This window comes from Salmo trutta, chromosome 29 (assembly GCF_901001165.1).
Source record: "Salmo trutta chromosome 29, fSalTru1.1, whole genome shotgun sequence".
Taxonomy (NCBI): Eukaryota; Metazoa; Chordata; class Actinopteri; order Salmoniformes; family Salmonidae; genus Salmo; species Salmo trutta.
Window position 1 is genome coordinate 5,560,363 of NC_042985.1, and position 21,914 is coordinate 5,582,276.

At 45.5% G+C, this 21,914-nt stretch overlaps 2 protein-coding genes across 2 annotated transcripts in view; one reads left to right on the plus strand and one right to left on the minus strand.

The window, feature by feature from the left end:
- Positions 1–1,654: 1,654 nt before the first annotated feature.
- On the minus strand, positions 1,655–3,540 carry LOC115167727 (relaxin-3 receptor 1-like). Its single transcript, XM_029722373.1, has one exon. It carries the CDS (start codon positions 3,367–3,369, stop codon positions 2,161–2,163), a length of 1,209 nt encoding a protein of 402 aa, XP_029578233.1. The 5' UTR covers positions 3,370–3,540; the 3' UTR covers positions 1,655–2,160.
- A 3,277-nt stretch (positions 3,541–6,817) lies between these two features.
- Positions 6,818–21,914, plus strand: part of LOC115167442 (A disintegrin and metalloproteinase with thrombospondin motifs 7-like) — a 180,697-nt gene continuing 165,600 nt past the window's right edge. The window contains exons 1-3 of the mRNA XM_029721856.1: positions 6,818–7,240; positions 14,526–14,893; positions 21,732–21,912. Of these exons, the coding sequence (XP_029577716.1) occupies positions 7,123–7,240; positions 14,526–14,893; positions 21,732–21,912 (667 nt within the window). The 5' untranslated portion in view covers positions 6,818–7,122. The remainder of the gene's footprint in view (positions 7,241–14,525; positions 14,894–21,731; positions 21,913–21,914) is intronic.

The following is a 21,914-nucleotide window of genomic DNA, read 5'->3' on the forward strand; positions in this document are numbered from 1 at the left end:
TTAGGAACAGACGTGGATGGCAGCGACTGTGAACGAAGACTGTATTGAGTGACTGATCTGGTCAGTAAGGAACAGAGATACAAAAGGGGCTGCCTTATCAATGCTATCTATTTACACAAAAGTGTACCAGTGTGTTTGCACCATGGAGAGAGAGGTGCATTGCACCAGGGCATACACATCACAGTGATGGGTGAGAGAAGTACCTGGTGTTGGGGATACATCTTAAAGTACCATGATACACTGTGTCCAGAGTTACAGTACCTGCTAAGGCCTGCATACAGGCACTATAACCCAGCACCGATAACAACGTGCTTTGAACAAGATCCTTTCTGACTAACATTGAAAAACAAGTTTTGTTCCTAAAATAAAAACCCAATTTCAACTTCTGTTTCTTGGTGAAGTTATCAATGTGCTGTTTAAAATTCAGCTTTTCTTCTAACCAATTCCCAAGATACTTATAGGAGGTGACCTTATCAGTTTGCTGACTTTTTAGAGTTCAAATCTGTGACTCCATGTGTCTACTTTCAAAGAGAAAACCATAAATGTAGCTTTCCTTGCATTAAGCACAAGTTTCAATTCGAACAGCATCAAAAGCCAACTGTAAATCCTGAAAAGCCTTCAAGATGTACTAGAATAAATAATTGTGTCATCAGCATACAGTCTTCGCTGTATCATTTATATACATTGTAAAAAGGATCAGACCTAAAATTGAGCCCTGGGGAAATGCTTTCATGAAACTCAGATGTCATACCCTCTGTGCTACACACTGGATTCTGTCAAAGGTCGTTTTGGAACCAATCCAATGCTTCAACACTTAAACCAACCTTTTTTTGGCAGGGAATGGTCAACAAAGGCCTTTGATAAGTCAATAAAAAGTGAAACACAGTGATGTTTCTTGTCCTGAGCATCTAGAATATCACCTACCACCTTAGTTACTGCAGTAATTGTACTATGCTTGGCTCTAAAACCCGACTGAAATTGAGATCAAATGAGTTATTATACAGAAAGTCTTTCAATTGTGAGTTCAACCAGGTTTTCCAAAGATGTTTCCAGTGCAGACAGTTTACAAACTGGACTATAGTTATCCAATTGACCTGTACAACACATTGCCTGAATACATCAATCGACCAAGATGTAAAAGGGTGACGTAAGCTGCTTTCCAGACTTTTGTAATCGTTTCACTCGCCAATGAAAGATTGAATATATGCGTGAGAGGGACAGCAAAGATCTCTGCACCAATTTTGTGAAAATAAGGGTTAAATTGGTCCGGGCCGGCCGCTTTCTTAATAGTAATGGATTTGAGTGTCATTACTATTTCTGAAAGTGTAATCTCGGTAAAATTAAGTAGATAACCTTAGGCCGGCTTCCGGAGTTGTCAACCTTCTCAAACTCTCTATATGAACGAAGAAAATACACATACAAATATGCTTATCTTTATTTATAATATACGGTCTACTTGCAATCCATTATATCGTCGCAGTTACAGCACAGCGCTGCGGGCTTACGCATTAAGTAATCTCCAATAACGCATTGAATATCTTCTATTATTTCTCACATCTAATGAGTGTTAGTAATTGGTATCTAGCGTTTTCGAATGTTGCAAATTGACCCACACAACATATTGTCTGAATATATCAATCGACCAAGTTGCTTAATTTATATGCGCTTTATTTCACATACATTGCAATGACCCTTTTACATTCAGCCATATATTCAGATACCACAACAGAAGCACTGATAACATATTAATAGGATCACATTTATTTCGATTTTGATGTACCAAAAATGTGTGCATTGGCTCTGAACGGCAATGTGTGAGCTTGAATGGACGACAGAAGAAACATCTCAACATTCCAACAAAGAGTATAATATCCACAGGGAATATTGACTTCGGTGCACTCTAAATTTGTGACTCTCTTATCTTACAATCAACATGTAATCATTGCGCGTAAAGTTACCAAGTACATGTCCTACCCATCCCAGTGCGTGCCAGGGACGCACCAAATTTCTGTAAATACTGCTTTTCACTCCGTTGGCCTACTCTGCGCAATTGGTGCCCCGTGGGTAATGACAACATTGGGAAGTTAAGAACTCTGTCATTTATAGTTCCCAAATGCATGCGTAATTGATTACAGCAAGTCGTTTCATAGAGTAAGTGCATTATGTCTGGTGGATGCACTGTGAATCTTCAGGTGCCATTCCGGGTAGACCCGGTATTGCGGGAAGATCCGGTCTGTCAATAAAGGATAGTCGACATTGTGTGGTGTCTAGAAGATTCAAGGGAATAACCCCTTGGTTGTCGTCGTGTGTTACACGTGTGTTGCACGTCCCCGTAAACGTACGTATTGTACAGGCTTTGGAGATGGCTGGTGAGGAAATTCTCCAAAACAAATCCTTCAGCATCTTTCTGAATTCTCGTCGCATGAGACAATACAGAACTGGGTTCAAGCAGCTATTGGCATGTGCGAGGCACACAGTCACCGGGAATACATAGGTGTGGACCAAATAGTAGGATTTATCCCAATTGACTGCGTTAAATTTTACCAATACACCCCAGAATGTGATGGCGTGATTTGGCATCCAGCAAAGAAAGAAGGAGAGGACGACGATGGTGACAGATTTGGTCACCCTCGACCTCCTTTTGGGGTGGTTGTTGTTCATGCTCCTCAGACGGATAAACCGTAAGAGCATCAGATAGCAGACGGACACTATCAGCATGGGTATGACGAACGCTATGATAATTTTTTGGAGATGATATAGCGCGAGCCAGTCATGTCCCTCAGGGAACCTGATGAGGCAGAGCTTCTCCCCAGCCACTACTGTCACTGAGGAGAAAATGGTAGTGGGTGCTGTGGCAATGGTTGCGGAGACCCACAGCACCGCGCACACCAATTTCACCGAACACGACCTCTGTCTCGACCGGTTCTTCAGAGCCGAGGCGACAGACCAGTATCTGGTCACACTCATAGCAGTCAGAAAGAACACGCTAGCGTACATGTTCATAACTGTTACGGAAAGGATGATTTTACACATGGCGTCTCCAAACGGCCAGCTGAAGTCCAGTGCGGTGTCCACTGCCCAGAACGGCAAAGTCAACACAAACTGGAAGTCCGTCACTGCCAAGTTGATGATGAAAAAGTTAATACTCGATTTCTTCCGGCCCTGTTTTAACCTCATTAGGAAAAAGACTAACAAGTTCCCAATTAACCCTACCGCGCACACAATGGAGTAAACAACCGAGATGATTATCCTTAGAATCGGGGTGCCGTCCGCGGTCACGTCAATATCCTCCAGACTGCCGAATTTGTCATCATCCATCAAAGTCCTGTTCAACGCCAAAATCCCGCTGTGGTTGAGTAGCTCGCCCATCCTCACAGATAAGAATGCAACACCGGTGCTTCTACTAGCATCAGGGCGCTTCTCGATGGCCTATCAAACACAGAATAGTCCTCGCGCTCCATACAACTGAGTGCTTATTTTAGCTGTTCATTTTATGTAATTGAAGCTTGTATGATAAAAGTTATCGTGTCTACAGTCCTTTATAACACCGCAATCAATGTGAAACTTTGCATCTTGACTGGAGTCTTATACAGGTGCGTAGTCGTGCGCGTTCACAGCGCCTGCCCCTGCATCGCGTGGATTGGTCGATTGAGACATGATGGACCTTTCTCTGATGGACCTTTGTGAATAAACTACTGATAGGTCTCGACAAAAATATGAATTTTCAGATACCAAAGTTAAATAAGCTGCACTGTATGTATAGAAGAATGTGGACACCCTTTCAAATTAGTGGGTCCAGCTATTTCAGCCATACCCTTTGCTGACAGGTGTATATAATTGAGCACACAGCCATGCAATCTCTATAGACAAACATTGGCAGTAGAATGGCCTTACTGAAGAGCTCAGTGAATTTCAATGTGGATGCCACCTTTCCAACAAGTCAGTTCGTCAAATTTGGAAATGTCTAGGAGCATTAACGGCTCAGCTGGGAAGTGGTAGGCCACACAAGCTCACAGAACAGCACCGCCGAATGCTGTAAAAATCGTCTGGCCTTGGTTGCAACACTCAATACCGAGTTCCAAACTGCCTCTGGAAGCAACATCAGCACAAGAACTGCAGCTTCATGAAATGGGTGTCCATGGCAGAGCAGCCACAAACAAGCCTAAAATCACCATGCGCAATGCCAAGTGTCAGCTGGAGTGGTATAAAGCTCGCCGTCATTGGACTCTGGAGCAGTGGAAACGTTCTCTGGAGTGATGAATCATGCTTCACTATCTGGCAGTCAGACAGACTAATCTGGGTTTGGCGGATGTGAGGGGAATGCTACCTGTCCCAATGCATAGTGCCAACTGTAAAGTCTGGTGGAAGAGGAATAATGGTCTGGGGCTGTTTTTCATGGTTCAGGCTAGGCCTCTTAGTTCCAGTGAAGGGAAATCTTAATGCTACAGAAAACAGTGACATTCTAGACAATTCTGTTCTTCCAACTTTGTGGCAACAGTTTGGAAAAGGCCCTTTCCTGTTCCAGCATGACAATGCCCCCATGCACAAAGCGAGGTCCATACAGAAATGGTTTGTTGATCGGTGTGGAAGAACTTGACTGACCTGCACAGAGCCCTGACCTTAACCACATTGAACACCTTTGGGATGAATTGGAACGCTGACTATGAGGCATCTCTAGTCACCCAACATCAGTGCCCAACCTCACTAATGCTCTTTTGGCTGAATGGAAGCAAGCCCCTGCAGCAATGTTCCAACATCTTGTGGAAAGCCTTCCCAGAGGAGTGGAGGCTGTTATAGAAGCAAAGGGGGGACCAACTCCATATCAATGCCCATGATTTTGGAATTAGATGTTTGATGAGCAGGAGTCATTTATATATATATATCTTTTTTACCCCTTTTTCTCCCCAATTGGTAGTTACAGTCTTCTCCCATCGCTGCAACTCCCGTAAGGACTTGGGAGAGGTGAAAGTCGAGAGCCGTGCGTCCTCCGAAACACGACCCCGTCAAGCCGCACTGCTTCTTGACACAATGCCCACTTAACCCGGAAGCCAGCAACAGCAATGTGTCGGAGGAAACACCGTACACCTGGCGACCGTGTCAGCGTGCTTGCGCCCGGCCCGCCACAGGAGTCGCGATGGGACAAGGCCATCCTGGCCGGCCAAACCTCCCCTGAGGTTGCGTCGTCCATGGGTCTCCCGGTCGCGGCGGGCTGCTGGTTTTATATGGAAAAAATGGTCCCTGACATTTAACAAAATATAATGAATTATGGGAGAGTATTTACTTGACCACTCACCAATACGTTATGTTTTGAATAGGACCAAAATAGTGTGGAAAAACAATGAAACAGTTGTTTCTCCCTTGTGCACGAAAGAATACCGAAAACTCCCCCTAGTCTAGCCCCCTAGTCTCCTCCTAGTCTAGACTACTCATATCGGTTTCCTTATTTTACTAAAGCTTTAACGCGGCAGCACTAGCGGTTCTGGGGGGGGGGGCAGTGCCCCTGCGACAACAATTTTGGACCCCCTTGTGGCCCACCTAAATGTGGAGTATGAAATAATTTTTACATAACAAATTTTTGCTATCATTCTTTTTTTACATCCGTTATTAAACAGAAAATACAAATAAATTGTTGAATGATTATGAACATGGTCTTTTGCCTGCTAATGCCTGCAATGCAGTGAAGAAAACGATATGACAACAATAACGTCTAATGTAACTGGCCCCTCTAACAGTACAGCTGGCCCCAGCTTGGCCCCCCCAGTTGAAATGGTCTAGAACCGTCACTGCATGGCAGACATTACATTTTAAACGTATTTTTTAAACGTATATTTCCTTCTTCATTCTATTACATTTCCATGTTTATTCTCGACATGTTGTGCCAAACTGACCGTCCTCTTCCGCTAGAGGGGGCAACATGATGGCTCAACCAGCGGTAGATCAGTGAAGGATGCTATAGGGCACGTGTCAATCTTGTTCCACGGAGGACCCGTGTGTCTGCGGGTTTTTGCTCCTCCTTTGTTCTCGATTGATTAATTAAGGTCACGATTAGTAAGGAACTCCCCTCACCTGGTTGTCTAGGTCTCCCCTGTGGCTCAGTTGGTAGAGCATGGTGTTTGCAACGCCAGGGTTGTGGGTTCGATTCCTACGGGGGCCAGTACCAAAAAAATAAAAATAATGCATGAAATGTATGCATTCACTACTGTAAGTCGCTCTGGATAAGAGCGTCTGCTAAATGACTAAAATGTAATGAAAAAATGTCTTAAAGGAAAAACCAAAAACTAAGCATAGGCCCTAGGTGGAATGAGTTTGACACATCATTGCCACTATTCTGAGCTCCAAGATGAAAGTATAATTTTCAAAGGAAACATAATGCAATTGATCAGTCGTGTTTATGATTTGCTTGGAGCTTGGGGCTCCTCACAGTGAGTGCATAATGCACACATTTCCCGTTATGCATTGGTGCTCAGCGCAGCAACCACGCGAACAAGATTATACAGAAGACCAAAGTGTCGCTGTAGGCATATAATATACAAGCAATATTATTTAATGTGGTGTTACAATCGTAATATTAGCCTTTATTGCGTGTTGGGAAGCCTATTTGACATCCGGTTAAATGTGTTAATTCGACTTTCCTCAACTATCCAACTTTATTTACAATTGCACACCATACGTATTTTTATTTTAACAGGCAATCCAAATAATTGTATGTAATAGTCTCCCCATCACCTAGAATCCCCAGGGCTACTACTGAAAGCATTCTATTCTCTCAGGTCCACCCACTAAACTGTATCGGAGAGGGAGGTTCTTAAACAAAGTTTGGCTTGTTAGGGAAAGTTCCTGACTGTCAGGGCTGTCGAAGGGGGCTTGATGGAAGAAAGAAGGGACAACGTCTTGTCAGCAAACAACACTTACAGTTTACAATTCTTAGAACGCAAAAGACGCGTGTGAAAATCCCCGAGGAAGGATACAACGTCGTTCAGAACTTAATTACGTTTATATCGCCGGCGTCACGCTTTCTATGTCTAAAGTGCATGGTTCTAGCGAGGAAAGTGTTTGAAATGACAGTCGGTACAGTGAGGATAAAGCATAATAACATATTGTCTTAATTTACCTTCCAACAAGATGATTTACTTACACTGCGGACTTGCACAAACTTTCTCTCCAATTTACTTTCTGGTTGCAGCGGGGATCTTGGCGATATTTGACAACAGTAAAACATTTGGATTTGAACAAGAGACGGGTAAGCCAGCCTCTTAAAAATCAATGGATCATTCGTCTGACATATAAAGTTACTTTTATTTTAAATAGTTTTATGCAATAGTTCAGCTATGCTGGCATTTTAAAATGTGAGTAACGAGGGGAACTCTGCAGACTATTGGCAACTGCTCAGCTCCACATAGCCTCAACTCAAACACACATAGCCTAGCGATGTGACTGATCTCCACATAGCCTCAACTCACACACACATAGCCTAGCGATGTGACTGATCTCCACATAGCCTCAACTCACACACACATAGCCTAGCGATGTGACTGATCTCCACATAGCCTCAACTCAAACACACATAGCCTAGCGATGTGACTGATCTCCACATAGCCTCAACTCACACACACATAGCCTAGCGATGTGACTGATCTCCACATAGCCTCAACTCACACACACATAGCCTAGCGATGTGACTGATCTCCACATAGCCTCAACTCACACACACATAGCCTAGCGATGTGACTGATCTCCACATAGCCTCAACTCACACACACATAGCCTAGCGATGTGACTGATCTCCACATAGCCTCAACTCACACACACATAGCCTAGCGATGTGACTGATCTCCACATAGCCTCAACTCAAACACACATAGCCTAGCGATGTGACTGATCTCCACATAGCCTCAACTCACACACACATAGCCTAGCGATGTGACTGATCTCCACATAGCCTCAACTCACACACACATAGCCTAGCGATGTGACTGATCTCCACATAGCCTCAACTCACACACACATAGCCTAGCGATGTGACTGATCTCCACATAGCCTCAACTCACACACACATAGCCTAGCGATGTGACTGATCTCCACATAGCCTCAACTCACACACACATAGCCTAGCGATGTGACTGATCTCCACATAGCCTCAACTCACACACACATAGCCTAGCGATGTGACTGATCTCCACATAGCCTCAACTCACACACACATAGCCTAGCGATGTGACTGATCTCCACATAGCCTCAACTCACACACACAGCCTAGCGATGTGACTGATCTCCACATAGCCTCAACTCACACACACATAGCCTAGCGATGTGACTGATCTCCACATAGCCTCAACTCACACACACATAGCCTAGCGATGTGACTGATCTCCGCCGCCTCAACTCACACACACATAGCCTAGCGATGTGACTGATCTCCACATAGCCTCAACTCACACACACACATAGCCTAGCGATGTGACTGATCTCCACATAGCCTCAACTCACACACACATAGCCTAGCGATGTGACTGATCTCCGCAGCCTCAACTCACACACACATAGCCTAGCGATGTGACTGATCTCCGCAGCCGCAACTCACACACACATAGCCTAGCGATGTGACTGATCTCCACATAGCCTCAACTCACACACACATAGCCTAGCGATGTGACTGATCTCCGCAGCCTCAACTCACACACACATAGCCTAGCGATGTGACTGATCTCCGCAGCCTCAACTCACACACACATAGCCTAGCGATGTGACTGATCTCCGCAGCCTCAACTCACACACACATAGCCTAGCGATGTGACTGATCTCCGCAGCCTCAACTCACACACACATAGCCTAGCGATGTGACTGATCTCCGCAGTCTCAACTCACACACACATAGCCTAGCGATGTGACTGATCTCCGCAGCCTCAACTCACACACACATAGCCTAGCGATGTGACTGATCTCCACAGCCTCAACTCACACACACATAGCCTAGCGATGTGACTGATCTCCACATAGCCTCAACTCACACACACATAGCCTAGCGATGTGACTGATCTCCACATAGCCTCAACTCACACACACATAGCCTAGCGATGTGACTGATCTCCGCAGCCTCAACTCACACACACATAGCCTAGCGATGTGACTGATCTCCGCAGCCTCAACTCACACACACATAGCCTAGCGATGTGACTGATCTCCGCAGCCTCAACTCACACACACATAGCCTAGCGATGTGACTGATCTCCGCAGTCTCAACTCACACACACACATAGCCTAGCGATGTGACTGATCTCCGCAGCCTCAACTCACACACACATAGCCTAGCGATGTGACTGATCTCCACAGCCTCAACTCACACACACATAGCCTAGCGATGTGACTGATCTCCGCAGCCTCAACTCACACACACATAGCCTAGCGATGTGACTGATCTCCACAGCCTCAACTCACACACACATAGCCTAGCGATGTGACTGATCTCCACAGCCTCAACTCACACACACATAGCCTAGCGATGTGACTGATCTCCACAGCCTCAACTCACACACACATAGCCTAGCGATGTGACTGATCTCCGCCGCCTCAACTCACACACACATAGCCTAGCGATGTGACTGATCTTCACAGCCTCAACTCACACACACATAGCCTAGCGATGTGACTGATCTCCGCAGCCTCAACTCACACACACATAGCCTAGCGATGTGACTGATCTCCGCAGCCTTTACACAAACAGCCTAGTGATGTGACTGATCTATGCAAGCAGTTCACTTGGGAAATATTGACACTTATAAAGGTTATGTTTTCCCATTTTATGCATTGTATGAGGTGCCGAAATCCCATGAGCATATGACTCAAAACAGACGTGATGTTCCCAGGCTATACCTATTTCCAGCTTGTATGAGAACAGCTACAGTATTTCAGGGTTTTTTTCCCACCAGAGAGATGCATCATTGAGCCGCCTCTAGTGCTTCAGGCCATGCTTAAAATTCTAGTAGCCTAGCTGTAGTTTGCTACCCTAAACTTTACTTGGGTCATGCCTGAATATGTCATATAAATATGCTCATGCTTACCTACTGTATCTGTACCTCACAGTGATAGTCACATTCATTCCACTAGTCAATTTAAACTGCCCTGCAAACATGAGTGAATGGCATCAGGATTAATTGTGTTCAGTTCTTTAAAGTATTTGCTCCCATTAGTCCAATAACTCATGCTGTGTTAGGATCAGTGGAGGCTGCTGAGGGGAGGACGGCTCATAATAATGGCTGGAACGGAGCGAATGGAATGGCATCAAACCATGTATTTGATGTATTTCATACCAATCCACCTATTCCAGTCATTACCACAAGCCGTCCTCCCCAATTAAGGTGCCACCAACCTCCTGTGTTTAGGATACTAGATACAGTAGTCAACCTAAAGTTGGCCTCTGAGCTGAAGTGTCTTGGTGTGAGAAAAAAAGGGAGGGGGTGATTTTAAAAAAAATACAAGAACTACACTTACTTTTGAACAATTATGCCAGTTGCCCATCTCTCTCTTTCTCCCCCCCTCTCTCTCTCCTTCATCCCTCTCCCCTTGGTCTCCCTGTGTTCTGCAGCAGTCTTAGTGAACAAGGGAAAGGCCTTCCTTAAGCAGTCTAGATACACCCTTGGGCTGTTTGACACTCTACCGTCCATACAAATCAACCTAAGTGGGTGCTCTGGGGAGCCAAGGCTAAGTGTAATCGGTTTGCGAGGCGATGGACTGACACAAGGGAGATAGCTTGGTACTGCAGCAGTGGCATTTGGGATGGCACTTGACACTACTGGTGGGCACTGTCCTCTATCAAAGGATTCAACAGTCTCAGGGTTGGCATAACACATTCCCTGTGAGAGAGACTCTTAATAACACCTCAATCGAAGAAAAAAACAATCACTACCCTTCACCTCGTATATACCTCCACCGCATCTCACCCATTCAAATCAGCTACCTGTTTACTCCTGTGAGACTGGTCTGACTTTTAAAGTGAAAACACTTCTGAATTACTCTTTGAATGTTAGCCAGAAATAAAGATGGCTTACGGATCTTTCTGTTAGGTCTGTGTTTTATAGAAAGGATTAGTGCTGTTTTTATTCTCCTCTCCTTTGTGATTAATACATTTGTCACTGTCATAGCTTTTCAGTTAAAGAGATGAGAAAGTCATGGTGAACAGTAGACATTCCTGAAGGTAGTAGTATAGAGAGAGATACACTAATATTGCCATGGACATTCAGTCAGACATGGAAAACCAGTGCTTTGATGAAGCCACTTTCACTATTCATTTACCTTAATAGTTAATTGTGATTTTATCCACAAATCCTGGAAAATGTGCTTGCCGCAAACGTTTAGCCTAAGTACTATGTAACAACATGTACCTACACTGTGATTACACTGTGACTGCCTATGTAACTACTACCATGTGATTACACTGTGAGTGCCTATGTAACTACTACCATGTGATTACACTGTGACTGCCTATGTAACTACTACCATGTGATTACACTGTGACTGCCAATGTAACTACTACCATGTGATTACACTGTGACTGCCAATGTAACTACTACCATGTGATTACACTGTGACTGCCTATGTAACTACTACCATGTGATTACACTGTGACTGCCTATGTAACTACTACCATGTGATTACACTGTGACTGCCTATGTAACTACTACCATGTGATTACACTGTGACTGCCTATGTAACTACTACCATGTGATTACACTGTGACTGCCTATGTAACTACTACCATGTGATTACACTGTGACTGCCTATGTAACTACTACCATGTGATTACACTGTGACTGCCTATGTAACTACTACCATGTGATTACACTGTGACTGCCTATGTAACTACTACCATGTGATTACACTGTGACTGCCTATGTAACTACTACCATGTGATTACACTGTGACTGCCTATGTAACTACTACCATGTGATTACACTGTGACTGCCTATGTAACTACTACCATGTGATTACACTGTGACTGCCTATGTAACTACTACCATGTGATTACACTGTGACTGCCTATGTAACTACTACCATGTGATTACACTGTGACTGCCTATGTAACTACTACCATGTGATTACACTGTGAGTGCCTATGTAACTACTACCATGTGAATACATAGGAGTGATTTGAGACACGTGTGGTTAAGTGGGATCCTCTTTAATAAGCCCATTACAAATCATGGGAGACGGAACCGAGGTGAACTGTCCATCTTCTCATGTACTATTTAACATGTCGTACATCATGGCTGACATGACCCTGGACTGGAGCACTAGTTTGGGACAGTGACATGGGATCCGACATGACATATCATGTGCAAGTGGTTTAATGGTCTCTGACACATTAGGCTAACATTAATGTCTTCGTGATGAACCTCTCTGACACCTTTCTCACCTCCATTTCCTATGGGCTGTCAGTTCCTGTTAGTATGCGAAGGGTTTGCTTCTGTTTCAACATCCCCACTAGCATATTACTTGTTCACCACTAGCATACTACTAGGGCACCACTGGCATACTACTAGTGCACATCTAGCATACTACTAGGGCACATCTAGCATACTACTAGTGCACATCTAGCATACTACTAGTGCACATCTAGCATACTACTAGTGCACATCTAGCATACTACTAGTGTACATTTAGCATACTGCTAGGACACCACTAGCATACTACTAGTGTACATCTAGCATACTATTAGGGTACATCTAGCATACTACTAGGGCACATCTAGCATACTACTAGGGCACATCTAGCATACTACTAGGGCACATCTAGCATACTACTAGGGCACATCTAGCATACTACTAGGGCACATCTAGCATACTACTAGTGCACATCTAGCATACTACTAGTGTACATTTAGCATACTGCTAGGGCACCACTAGCATACTACTAGTGTACATCTAGCATACTATTAGGGTACATCTAGCATACTACTAGGGTACATTTAGCATACTACTAGGGTACATTTAGCATACTACTAGTGCACATCTAGCATACTACTAGTGCACATCTAGCATACTACTAGTGCACATCTAGCATACTACTAGGCTACATCTAGCATACTACTAGGCTACATCTAGCATACTACTAGGCTACATCTAGCATACTACTAGGGTACATCTAGCATACTACTAGGGTACATTTAGCATACTACTAGTGCACATCTAGCATACTACTAGTGCACATCTAGCATACTACTAGTGCACATCTAGCATACTACTAGTGCACATCTAGCATACTACTAGTGCACATCTAGCAATCTACTAGTGCACATCTAGCAATCTACTAGTGCACATCTAGCAATCTACTAGTGCACATCTAGCATACTACTAGTGCACATCTAGCATACTACTAGTGCACATCTAGCATACTACTAGTGCTCGTCTAGCATAGTACTAGTGCACGTCTAGCATACTGCTAGTGCACGTCTAGCATACTGGTAGTGCACATCTAGCATACTACTAGTGCACATCTAGCATACTACTAGTGCTCATCTAGCATACTACTAGTGCTCATCTAGCATACTACTAGTGCTCATCTAGCATACTACTAGTGCACATCTAGCATACTACTAGTGCACATCTAGCATACTACTAGTGCTCATCTAGCATACTACTAGTGCTCATCTAGCATACTACTAGTGCTCATCTAGCATACTACTAGGGTACATTTAGCATACTACTAGTGCACATTTAGCATACTACTAGTGCACATCTAGCATACTGCTAGTACACGTCTAGCATACTGCTAGGGCACCACTAGCATACTGCTAGGGTACATCTAGCATACTACTAGTGCACATCTAGCATACTACTAGGGCACATCTAGCATACTACTAGTGCACATCTAGCATACTTCTAGGGCACATCTAGCATACTTCTAGGGCACATCTAGCATACTACTAGGGCACATCTAGCATACTACTAGGGCACATCCAGCATACCACTAGGGCACATCCAGCATACTACTAGGGCACCACTAGCATATGATTAAAGTGCTGTGAGGTGCATGTTGCTGTTAAAATTCATACCGTTTTTTGAACGGTGCTTGTGTGCGCACGTGCGTTTCTGTCTGTGTGTAATTGAGGGCCTTAAGCCTCATCCGCTCATGGAAGGTGGCACAGCGGACCAGCACGCCGCCGATCACCGTGACGATACCCCCCCTGCCAGGATCCGGGTGTAGGCAGACATAGCGTAGGAGAGTACAGCAGACTGATCGACACTCCAGTCAGCCTCTATAGTAACCTGAAGCCCTAATTAGTTAAAGCCCGTTGTGAGACCTCATCCACGACTCCACATGACTATTGCCTGCCATTGGTGGATACTGGGTCACATGCTCATCCTCAAGTAAAAAAGACAGACATACTGTAGCCATATCCAACCCCTGTTTAAATGATGGATAGTGTATGTGTGGCTTGTGCAGATGGAACTGTTTACAGCTTGCCAAGTTTGTTTACAACCTCACAGTCAATTAGTAGATGGCATGTTTTTATTTTCTCTCCCAACCAGAGAGCTTTCTACAGGGGCTTCCGCAGTACGAGGTCGTTCACCCCTACCGAGTGGACGCCAAAGGTCACTTCCTGTCCAACTTTGTGTCCCACCGCGTCAGCCGGGTACAGCGGCGGGAAACCCAGGGGGAACCAGGAAACCCTACACGGGTGTTCTACCAGTTGCAGCACGGTGGCCACAATCTGCACTTCAACCTCACCCTCAACCCACACCTACTGGCTCCTGGCTTCCTGACTGAGAGGAGGTACGGTGGCCTGGAGGGGGCCAAAATACACAGCCATGGCCCCTCGCTGTGTCACTTTATCGGGGACGTGTGGGACCGGGCGACTATGAAGGGGAGGGCGGCTATAAGCACTTGTGACGGCCTGGTGAGTGTGAGAGAGAGAGGGAGAGAGAGAGAGACCATCACTGCTAACCTACTGAGACCGTCACTGCTAACCTACTGAGACCGTCACTGCTAACCTACTGAGACCGTCACTGCTAACCTACTGAGACCGTCACTGCTAACCTACTGAGACCGTCACTGCTAACCTACTGAGACCGTCACTGCTAACCCACTGAGACCGTCACTGCTAACCCACTGAGACCGTCACTGCTAACCCACTGAGACCGTCACTGCTAACCCACTGAGACCGTCACTGCTAACCCACTGAGACCGTCACTGCTAACCCACTGAGACCGTCACTGCTAACCTACTGAGACCGTCACTGCTAACCTACTGAGACCGTCACTGCTAACCTACTGAGACCGTCACTGCTAACCTACTGAGACCGTCACTGCTAACCTACTGAGACCGTCACTGCTAACCCACTGAGACCGTCACTGCTAACCCACTGAGACCGTCACTGATAACCCACTGAGACCGTCACTGATAACCCACTGAGACCGTCACTGATAACCCACTGAGACCGTCACTGCTAACCCACTGAGACCGTCACTGCTAACCCACTGAGACCGTCACTGCTAACCCACTGAGACCGTCACTGCTAACCCACTGAGACCGTCACTGCTAACCCACTGAGACCGTCACTGCTAACCCACTGAGACCGTCACTGCTAACCCACTGAGACCGTCACTGCTAACCCACTGAGACCGTCACTGCTAACCTACTGAGACCGTCACTGCTAACCCACTGAGACCGTCACTGCTAACCCACTGAGACCGTCACTGCTAACCTACTGAGACCGTCACTGCTAACCTACTGAGACCGTCACTGCTAACCCACTGAGACCGTCACTGCTAACCCACTGAGACCGTCACTGCTAACCCACTGAGACCGTCACTGCTAACCCACTGAGACCGTCACTGCTAACCCACTGAGACCGTCACTGCTAACCTACTGAGACCGTCACTGCTAACCTACTGAGACCGTCACTGCTAACCCACTGAGACCGTCACTGCTAACCCACTGAGACCGTCACTGCTAACCTACTGAGACCGTCACTGCTAACCCACTGAGACCGTCACTGCTAACCCACTGAGACCGTCACTGCTAACCTACTGAGACCGTCACTGCTAACCCACTGAGACCGTCACTGCTAACCCACTGAGACCGTCACTGCTAACCTACTGAGACCGTCACTGCTAACCTACTGAGATATCTGTTTTTCCTTTCACATCCTAAAGGGTCATGCAAAACTTTTAACTTCTAGAACTTCTCTGTCCCTAGGGTAACAAGTCAAAGTAGAAACACAATTGACCAAAAACATAATGTTGATCGATGCCAATGACTGGTCCTAGCCCGTTTTTGTTTTCCGCTTTGTTTCTGTGCATGAGACTGGATGAAAGTGTTTGCTAAATGGCATATATTATTATCATTATACAAAATCAAAGAAGATTTATTACATTTTTAGGTGAAATTGAAAATGAGGATTCATTAGAGGTGTGTTTAATTCCTCTAGCTCTGACAAAAAGATGCTAATGCTTTGCAATAAGCAGTAAGTACTACTGTATAATGTCGTATGCCACACTGGCTTCAACATAGTTTCAATATTTAAACGCATGTCTGAACAGATGATGTTTAAGTATTTATTTGTATTTTTTTATAGTTGTCTCTGAAGTCATTACGTGCTGTTGGCCTCATTCCTGCTCTGTTAGTGTAGTTATATTCTTAGATTGCACCATCCATGGAAAAACCACTGACTGGTTGGTGAAAGGACCTGTGAGCTGTGCTTGAGAGGATGTGTTTGATACATCACAAGTGTTAGAGCGCCTTTCATCTAAAATCAGGCTGGATGTCATCGATGAGATGTGGGTGTGCAGAACATCATCATGCATCCATGAACAGATCAAGCGATGGAGCCCGTGTTGTGTTTATGCATGATCAATTTACATCTCATTGTCTTATCTATCCACTAGTGTAGGTCACTCAAACTGAATCATAAAGCATGTGTTCACTGTCACATCTGTGACCGCTGTCCACATTCTATCTCTCCTCTGTGACCGCTGTCCACATGCCACCTCTCCTCTGTGACCGCTGTCCACATTCTACCTCTCCTCTGTGACAGCTGTCCACGTGCCACCTCTCCTCTGTGACCGCTGTCCACATGCCACCTCTCCTCTGTGACCGCTGTCCACATGCCACCTCTCCTCTGTGACCACTGTCCACATGCCACCTTTCCTCTGTGACCGCTGTCCACGTGCCACCTCTCCTCTGTGACCGCTGTCCACATGCCACCTTTCCTCTGTGACCGCTGTCCACGTGCCACCTCTCCTCTGTGACCGCTGTCCACATTCTATCTCTCCTCTGTGACCGCTGTCCACATGCCACCTCTCCTCTGTGAACGCTGTCCATATTCTACCTCTCCTCTGTGACTGCTGTCCACATGCCACCTCTCCTCTGTGACCGCTGTCCACATTCTACCTCTCCTCTGTGACAGCTGTCCACGTGCCACCTCTCCTCTGTGACCGCTGTCCACATGCCACCTCTCCTCTGTGACCGCTGTCCACATGCCACCTCTCCTCTGTGACCACTGTCCACATGCCACCTTTCCTCTGTGACCGCTGTCCACGTGCCACCTCTCCTCTGTGACCGCTGTCCACATGCCACCTTTCCTCTGTGACCGCTGTCCACGTGCCACCTCTCCTCTGTGACCGCTGTCCACATTCTATCTCTCCTCTGTGACCGCTGTCCACATGCCACCTCTCCTCTGTGACCGCTGTCCATATTCTACCTCTCCTCTGTGACTGCTGTCCACATGGTCACCTCTCCTCTGTGACCGCTGTCCATATTCTACCTCTCCTCTGTGACTGCTGTCCACATGCCACCTCTCCTCTGTGACCGCTGTCCATATTCTACCTCTCTTCTGTGACTGCTGTCCACATGCCACCTCTCCTCTGTGACCGCTGTCCACATTCTACCTCTCCTCTGTGACAGCTGTCCACGTGCCACCTCTCCTCTGTGACCGCTGTCCACATGCCACCTCTCCTCTGTGACCGCTGTCCACATGCCACCTCTCCTCTGTGACCACTGTCCACATGCCACCTTTCCTCTGTGACCGCTGTCCACGTGCCACCTCTCCTCTGTGACCGCTGTCCACATGCCACCTTTCCTCTGTGACCGCTGTCCACGTGCCACCTCTCCTCTGTGACCGCTGTCCACATTCTATCTCTCCTCTGTGACCGCTGTCCACATGCCACCTCTCCTCTGTGACCGCTGTCCATATTCTACCTCTCCTCTGTGACTGCTGTCCACATGCCACCTCTCCTCTGTGACCGCTGTCCATATTCTACCTCTCCTCTGTGACTGCTGTCCACATGCCACCTCTCCTCTGTGACCGCTGTCCATATTCTACCTCTCCTCTGTGACTGCTGTCCACATGCCACCTCTCCTCTGTGACTGCTGTCCACATTCTACCTCTCCTCTGTGACCGCTGTCCACATGCTGCCTCTCCTCTGTGACCGCTGTCCACATTCTACCTCTCTTCTTTGTTTACTGTCACATCCCATCTATCCTCTGTGACTGCTGTCCATGTCCCATCTCTACTTTGTTACTGCTGTCCACGTCCCTTCTCTCCTCTGTCACGATGGGACGTGGTATAGCCATCTGTTGTTACCTTAGTTCACAGAAAAAAAGTCTTTACTTAAATGTTTCCAGCTGATCTTGCTGTAATAAATGTTTCACAATGCCAGAGTCACATTACACGCTTTAGGACATTTCTGATGAAAATGCAGTAGGAAACCACGAGCCCTATCCAACAATATCATACTGTTACATTATTACTGTATTCCTTTCTCCCTACAAGCCCTATCCAACAATATCATACTGTTACATTATTACTGTATTCCTTTCTCCCTACAAGCCCTATCCAACAATATCATACTGTTACATTACTGTATTCCTTTCTCCCTTTCTAATAATATATCTCTCCATGTCTGCCTTTTTTCCATTTGTTCTAGAAATTCTAACTTTTGCATGTGAACATAAAAATGTGTGATACTTCTAAGTTTAAGTGACTGTAAACGCTTGTTTTCTCCACAATGAGGGACTTTCCTAAATATGGCCAATGGGGAAACTTTCTCAGAGTATCCTCTTAAATGTCCGTGTTCATTAACAGTCAACTTCTAGTTGAATCCAATGTATATACTGTATATTGAATCTGTCCTTTTAAACTCTTTGAACCTGGAGGAGGGGGACTTACTGGACTGGACACGTTGTTTCTTTAAAATGATAGCAGTTGGATATATTGAGGAGAGATCGACGGGCTCCAGACCCACAGCGTATCATTTGGCACAACGCCACATCTCGCTTTAAGTTCCACAGCTACGGCTGAGCCAGAAACCCTGAGGCCAGAATGCTGGGTTGAAGACTGTCATAAATCTAAATCATTGTTGCGGAGCATTTGCGATTTAGCCATTACAGTTATGACTCAATTTCAGTTGATGCGTTTTCTCTCATATGTCCTTGTTTTGCTCCCAAATGGAAGGGAAAATAATCGCATAATAAATCCAAAGATAACTGGTGTTTATGTAATACTGTAACCTAATGGCACATTTTCATGAAGCTGATTGCATTTATTTCTCTCTGAAGCAATTTTGACCCATCTCCCACCCAGTAGAATGTGGTAACTGTATTCTTCCCATATCAAAGCAGTTGTGATCCCTTGTTCTCCCAGTAGAATGTGCTCAGTGTTCTTCCCATATCAAAGCAGTTGTGATCCCTTGTTCTCCCAGTAGAATGTGCTAACTCTATTCTTCCCATATCAAAGCAGTTGTGATCCCTTGTTCTCCCAGTAGAATGTGCTCAGTGTTCTTCCCATATCAAAGCAGTTGTGATCCCTTGTTCTCCCAGTAGAATGTGGTAACTCTATTCTTCCCATATCAAAGCAGTTGTGATCCCTTGTTCTCCCAGTAGAATGTGCTCAGTGATCTTCCCATATCAAAGCAGTTGTGATCCCTTGTTCTCCCAGTAGAATGTGGTAACTCTATTCTTCCCATATCAAAGCAGTTGTGATCCCTTGTTCTCCCAGTAGAATGTGCTCAGTGTTCTTCCCATATCAAAGCAGTTGTGATCCCTTGTTCTCCCAGTAGAATGTGCTCAGTGTTCTTCCCATATCAAAGCAGTTGTGATCCCTTGTTCTCCCAGTAGAATGTGCTAACAGTGTTCTTCCCATATCAAAGCAGCTGTGATCCCTTGTTCACCCAGTAGAATGTGCTAACAGTGTTCTTCCCATATCAAAGCAGTTGTGATCCCTTGTTCTCCCAGTAGAATGTGCTAACTCTATTCTTCCCATATCAAAGCAGTTGTGATCCCTTGTTCTCCCAGTAGAATGTGCTAACAGTGTTCTTCCCATATCAAAGCAGTTGTGATCCCTTGTTCTCCCAGTAGAATGTGCTAACAGTGTTCTTCCCATATCAAAGCAGTTGTGATCCCTTGTTCTCCCAGTAGAATGTGCTCAGTGTTCTTCCCATATCAAAGCAGTTGTGATTCCTTGTTCTCCCAGTAGAATGTGCTCAGTGTTCTTCCCATATCAAAGCAGTTGTGATCCCTTGTTCTCCCAGTAGAATGTGGTAACTCTATTCTTCCCATATCAAAGCAGTTGTGATCCCTTGTTCTCCCAGTAGAATGTGCTAACTCTATTCTTCCCATATCAAAGCAGTTGTGATCCCTTGTTCTCCCAGTAGAATGTGCTCAGTGTTCTTCCCATATCAAAGCAGTTGTGATCCCTTGTTCTCCCAGTAGAATGTGCTAACAGTGTTCTTCCCATATCAAAGCAGCTGTGATCCCTTGTTCACCCAGTAGAATGTGCTAACAGTGTTCTTCCCATATCAAAGCAGTTGTGATCCCTTGTTCTCCCAGTAGAATGTGCTCAGTGTTCTTCCCATATCAAAGCAGTTGTGATCCCTTGTTCTCCCAGTAGAATGTGCTAACAGTGTTCTTCCCATATCAAAGCAGCTGTGATCCCTTGTTCTCCCAGTAGAATGTGCTAACTGTATTCTTCCCATATCAAAGCAGTTGTGATCCCTTGTTCTCCCAGTAGAATGTGCTCAGTGTTCTTCCCATATCAAAGCAGTTGTGATCCCTTGTTCTCCCAGTAGAATGTGCTCAGTGTTCTTCCCATATCAAAGCAGTTGTGATCCCTTGTTCTCCCAGTAGAATGTGCTCAGTGTTCTTCCCATATCAAAGCAGTTGTGATCCCTTGTTCTCCCAGTAGAATGTGCTAACAGTGTTCTTCCCATATCAAAGCAGCTGTGATCCCTTGTTCACCCAGTAGAATGTGCTAACAGTGTTCTTCCCATATCAAAGCAGTTGTGATCCCTTGTTCTCCCAGTAGAATGTGCTCAGTGTTCTTCCCATATCAAAGCAGTTGTGATCCCTTGTTCTCCCAGTAGAATGTGCTAACAGTGTTCTTCCCATATCAAAGCAGTTGTGATCCCTTGTTCTCCCAGTAGAATGTGCTCAGTGTTCTTCCCATATCAAAGAATGTGCTTGCTTAGGACTGTAGGACTTAGGACTGCTTGCTTAGGACTGTATTTTTTTGTATTAATAAAGCATTTCTGACCAACTTTCTCCCTGTACAATAACATCCCTATATTTCTCATATATAATACATTTGGACCTCGTTTTCACCCCATAGAATGTCCTTGCTTAGGACTATTTAAAAACTAAATAATAATAAAGCAATTCTGACAGCCTTTCTCCCTGTACAATATGATCACTCTATTTTTCTCATAACAAAAGCTATGCTGACCTCCCTCCCTCTGTAGACAGGGCTGTTCAAGCTGTCCCAGGAGGACTTCTTTATCCGGCCATTGGAGCGGTCTAGTGATGAGTCGACGGCACCACAAGTCCACATTATCTACAAGCGCCACACCTCCCCCACCCAAAGCCAGTTGGTACAGCCCATCTCTGGAGACCATACCACCAACGGTACCTGTGGGGTCAAAGGT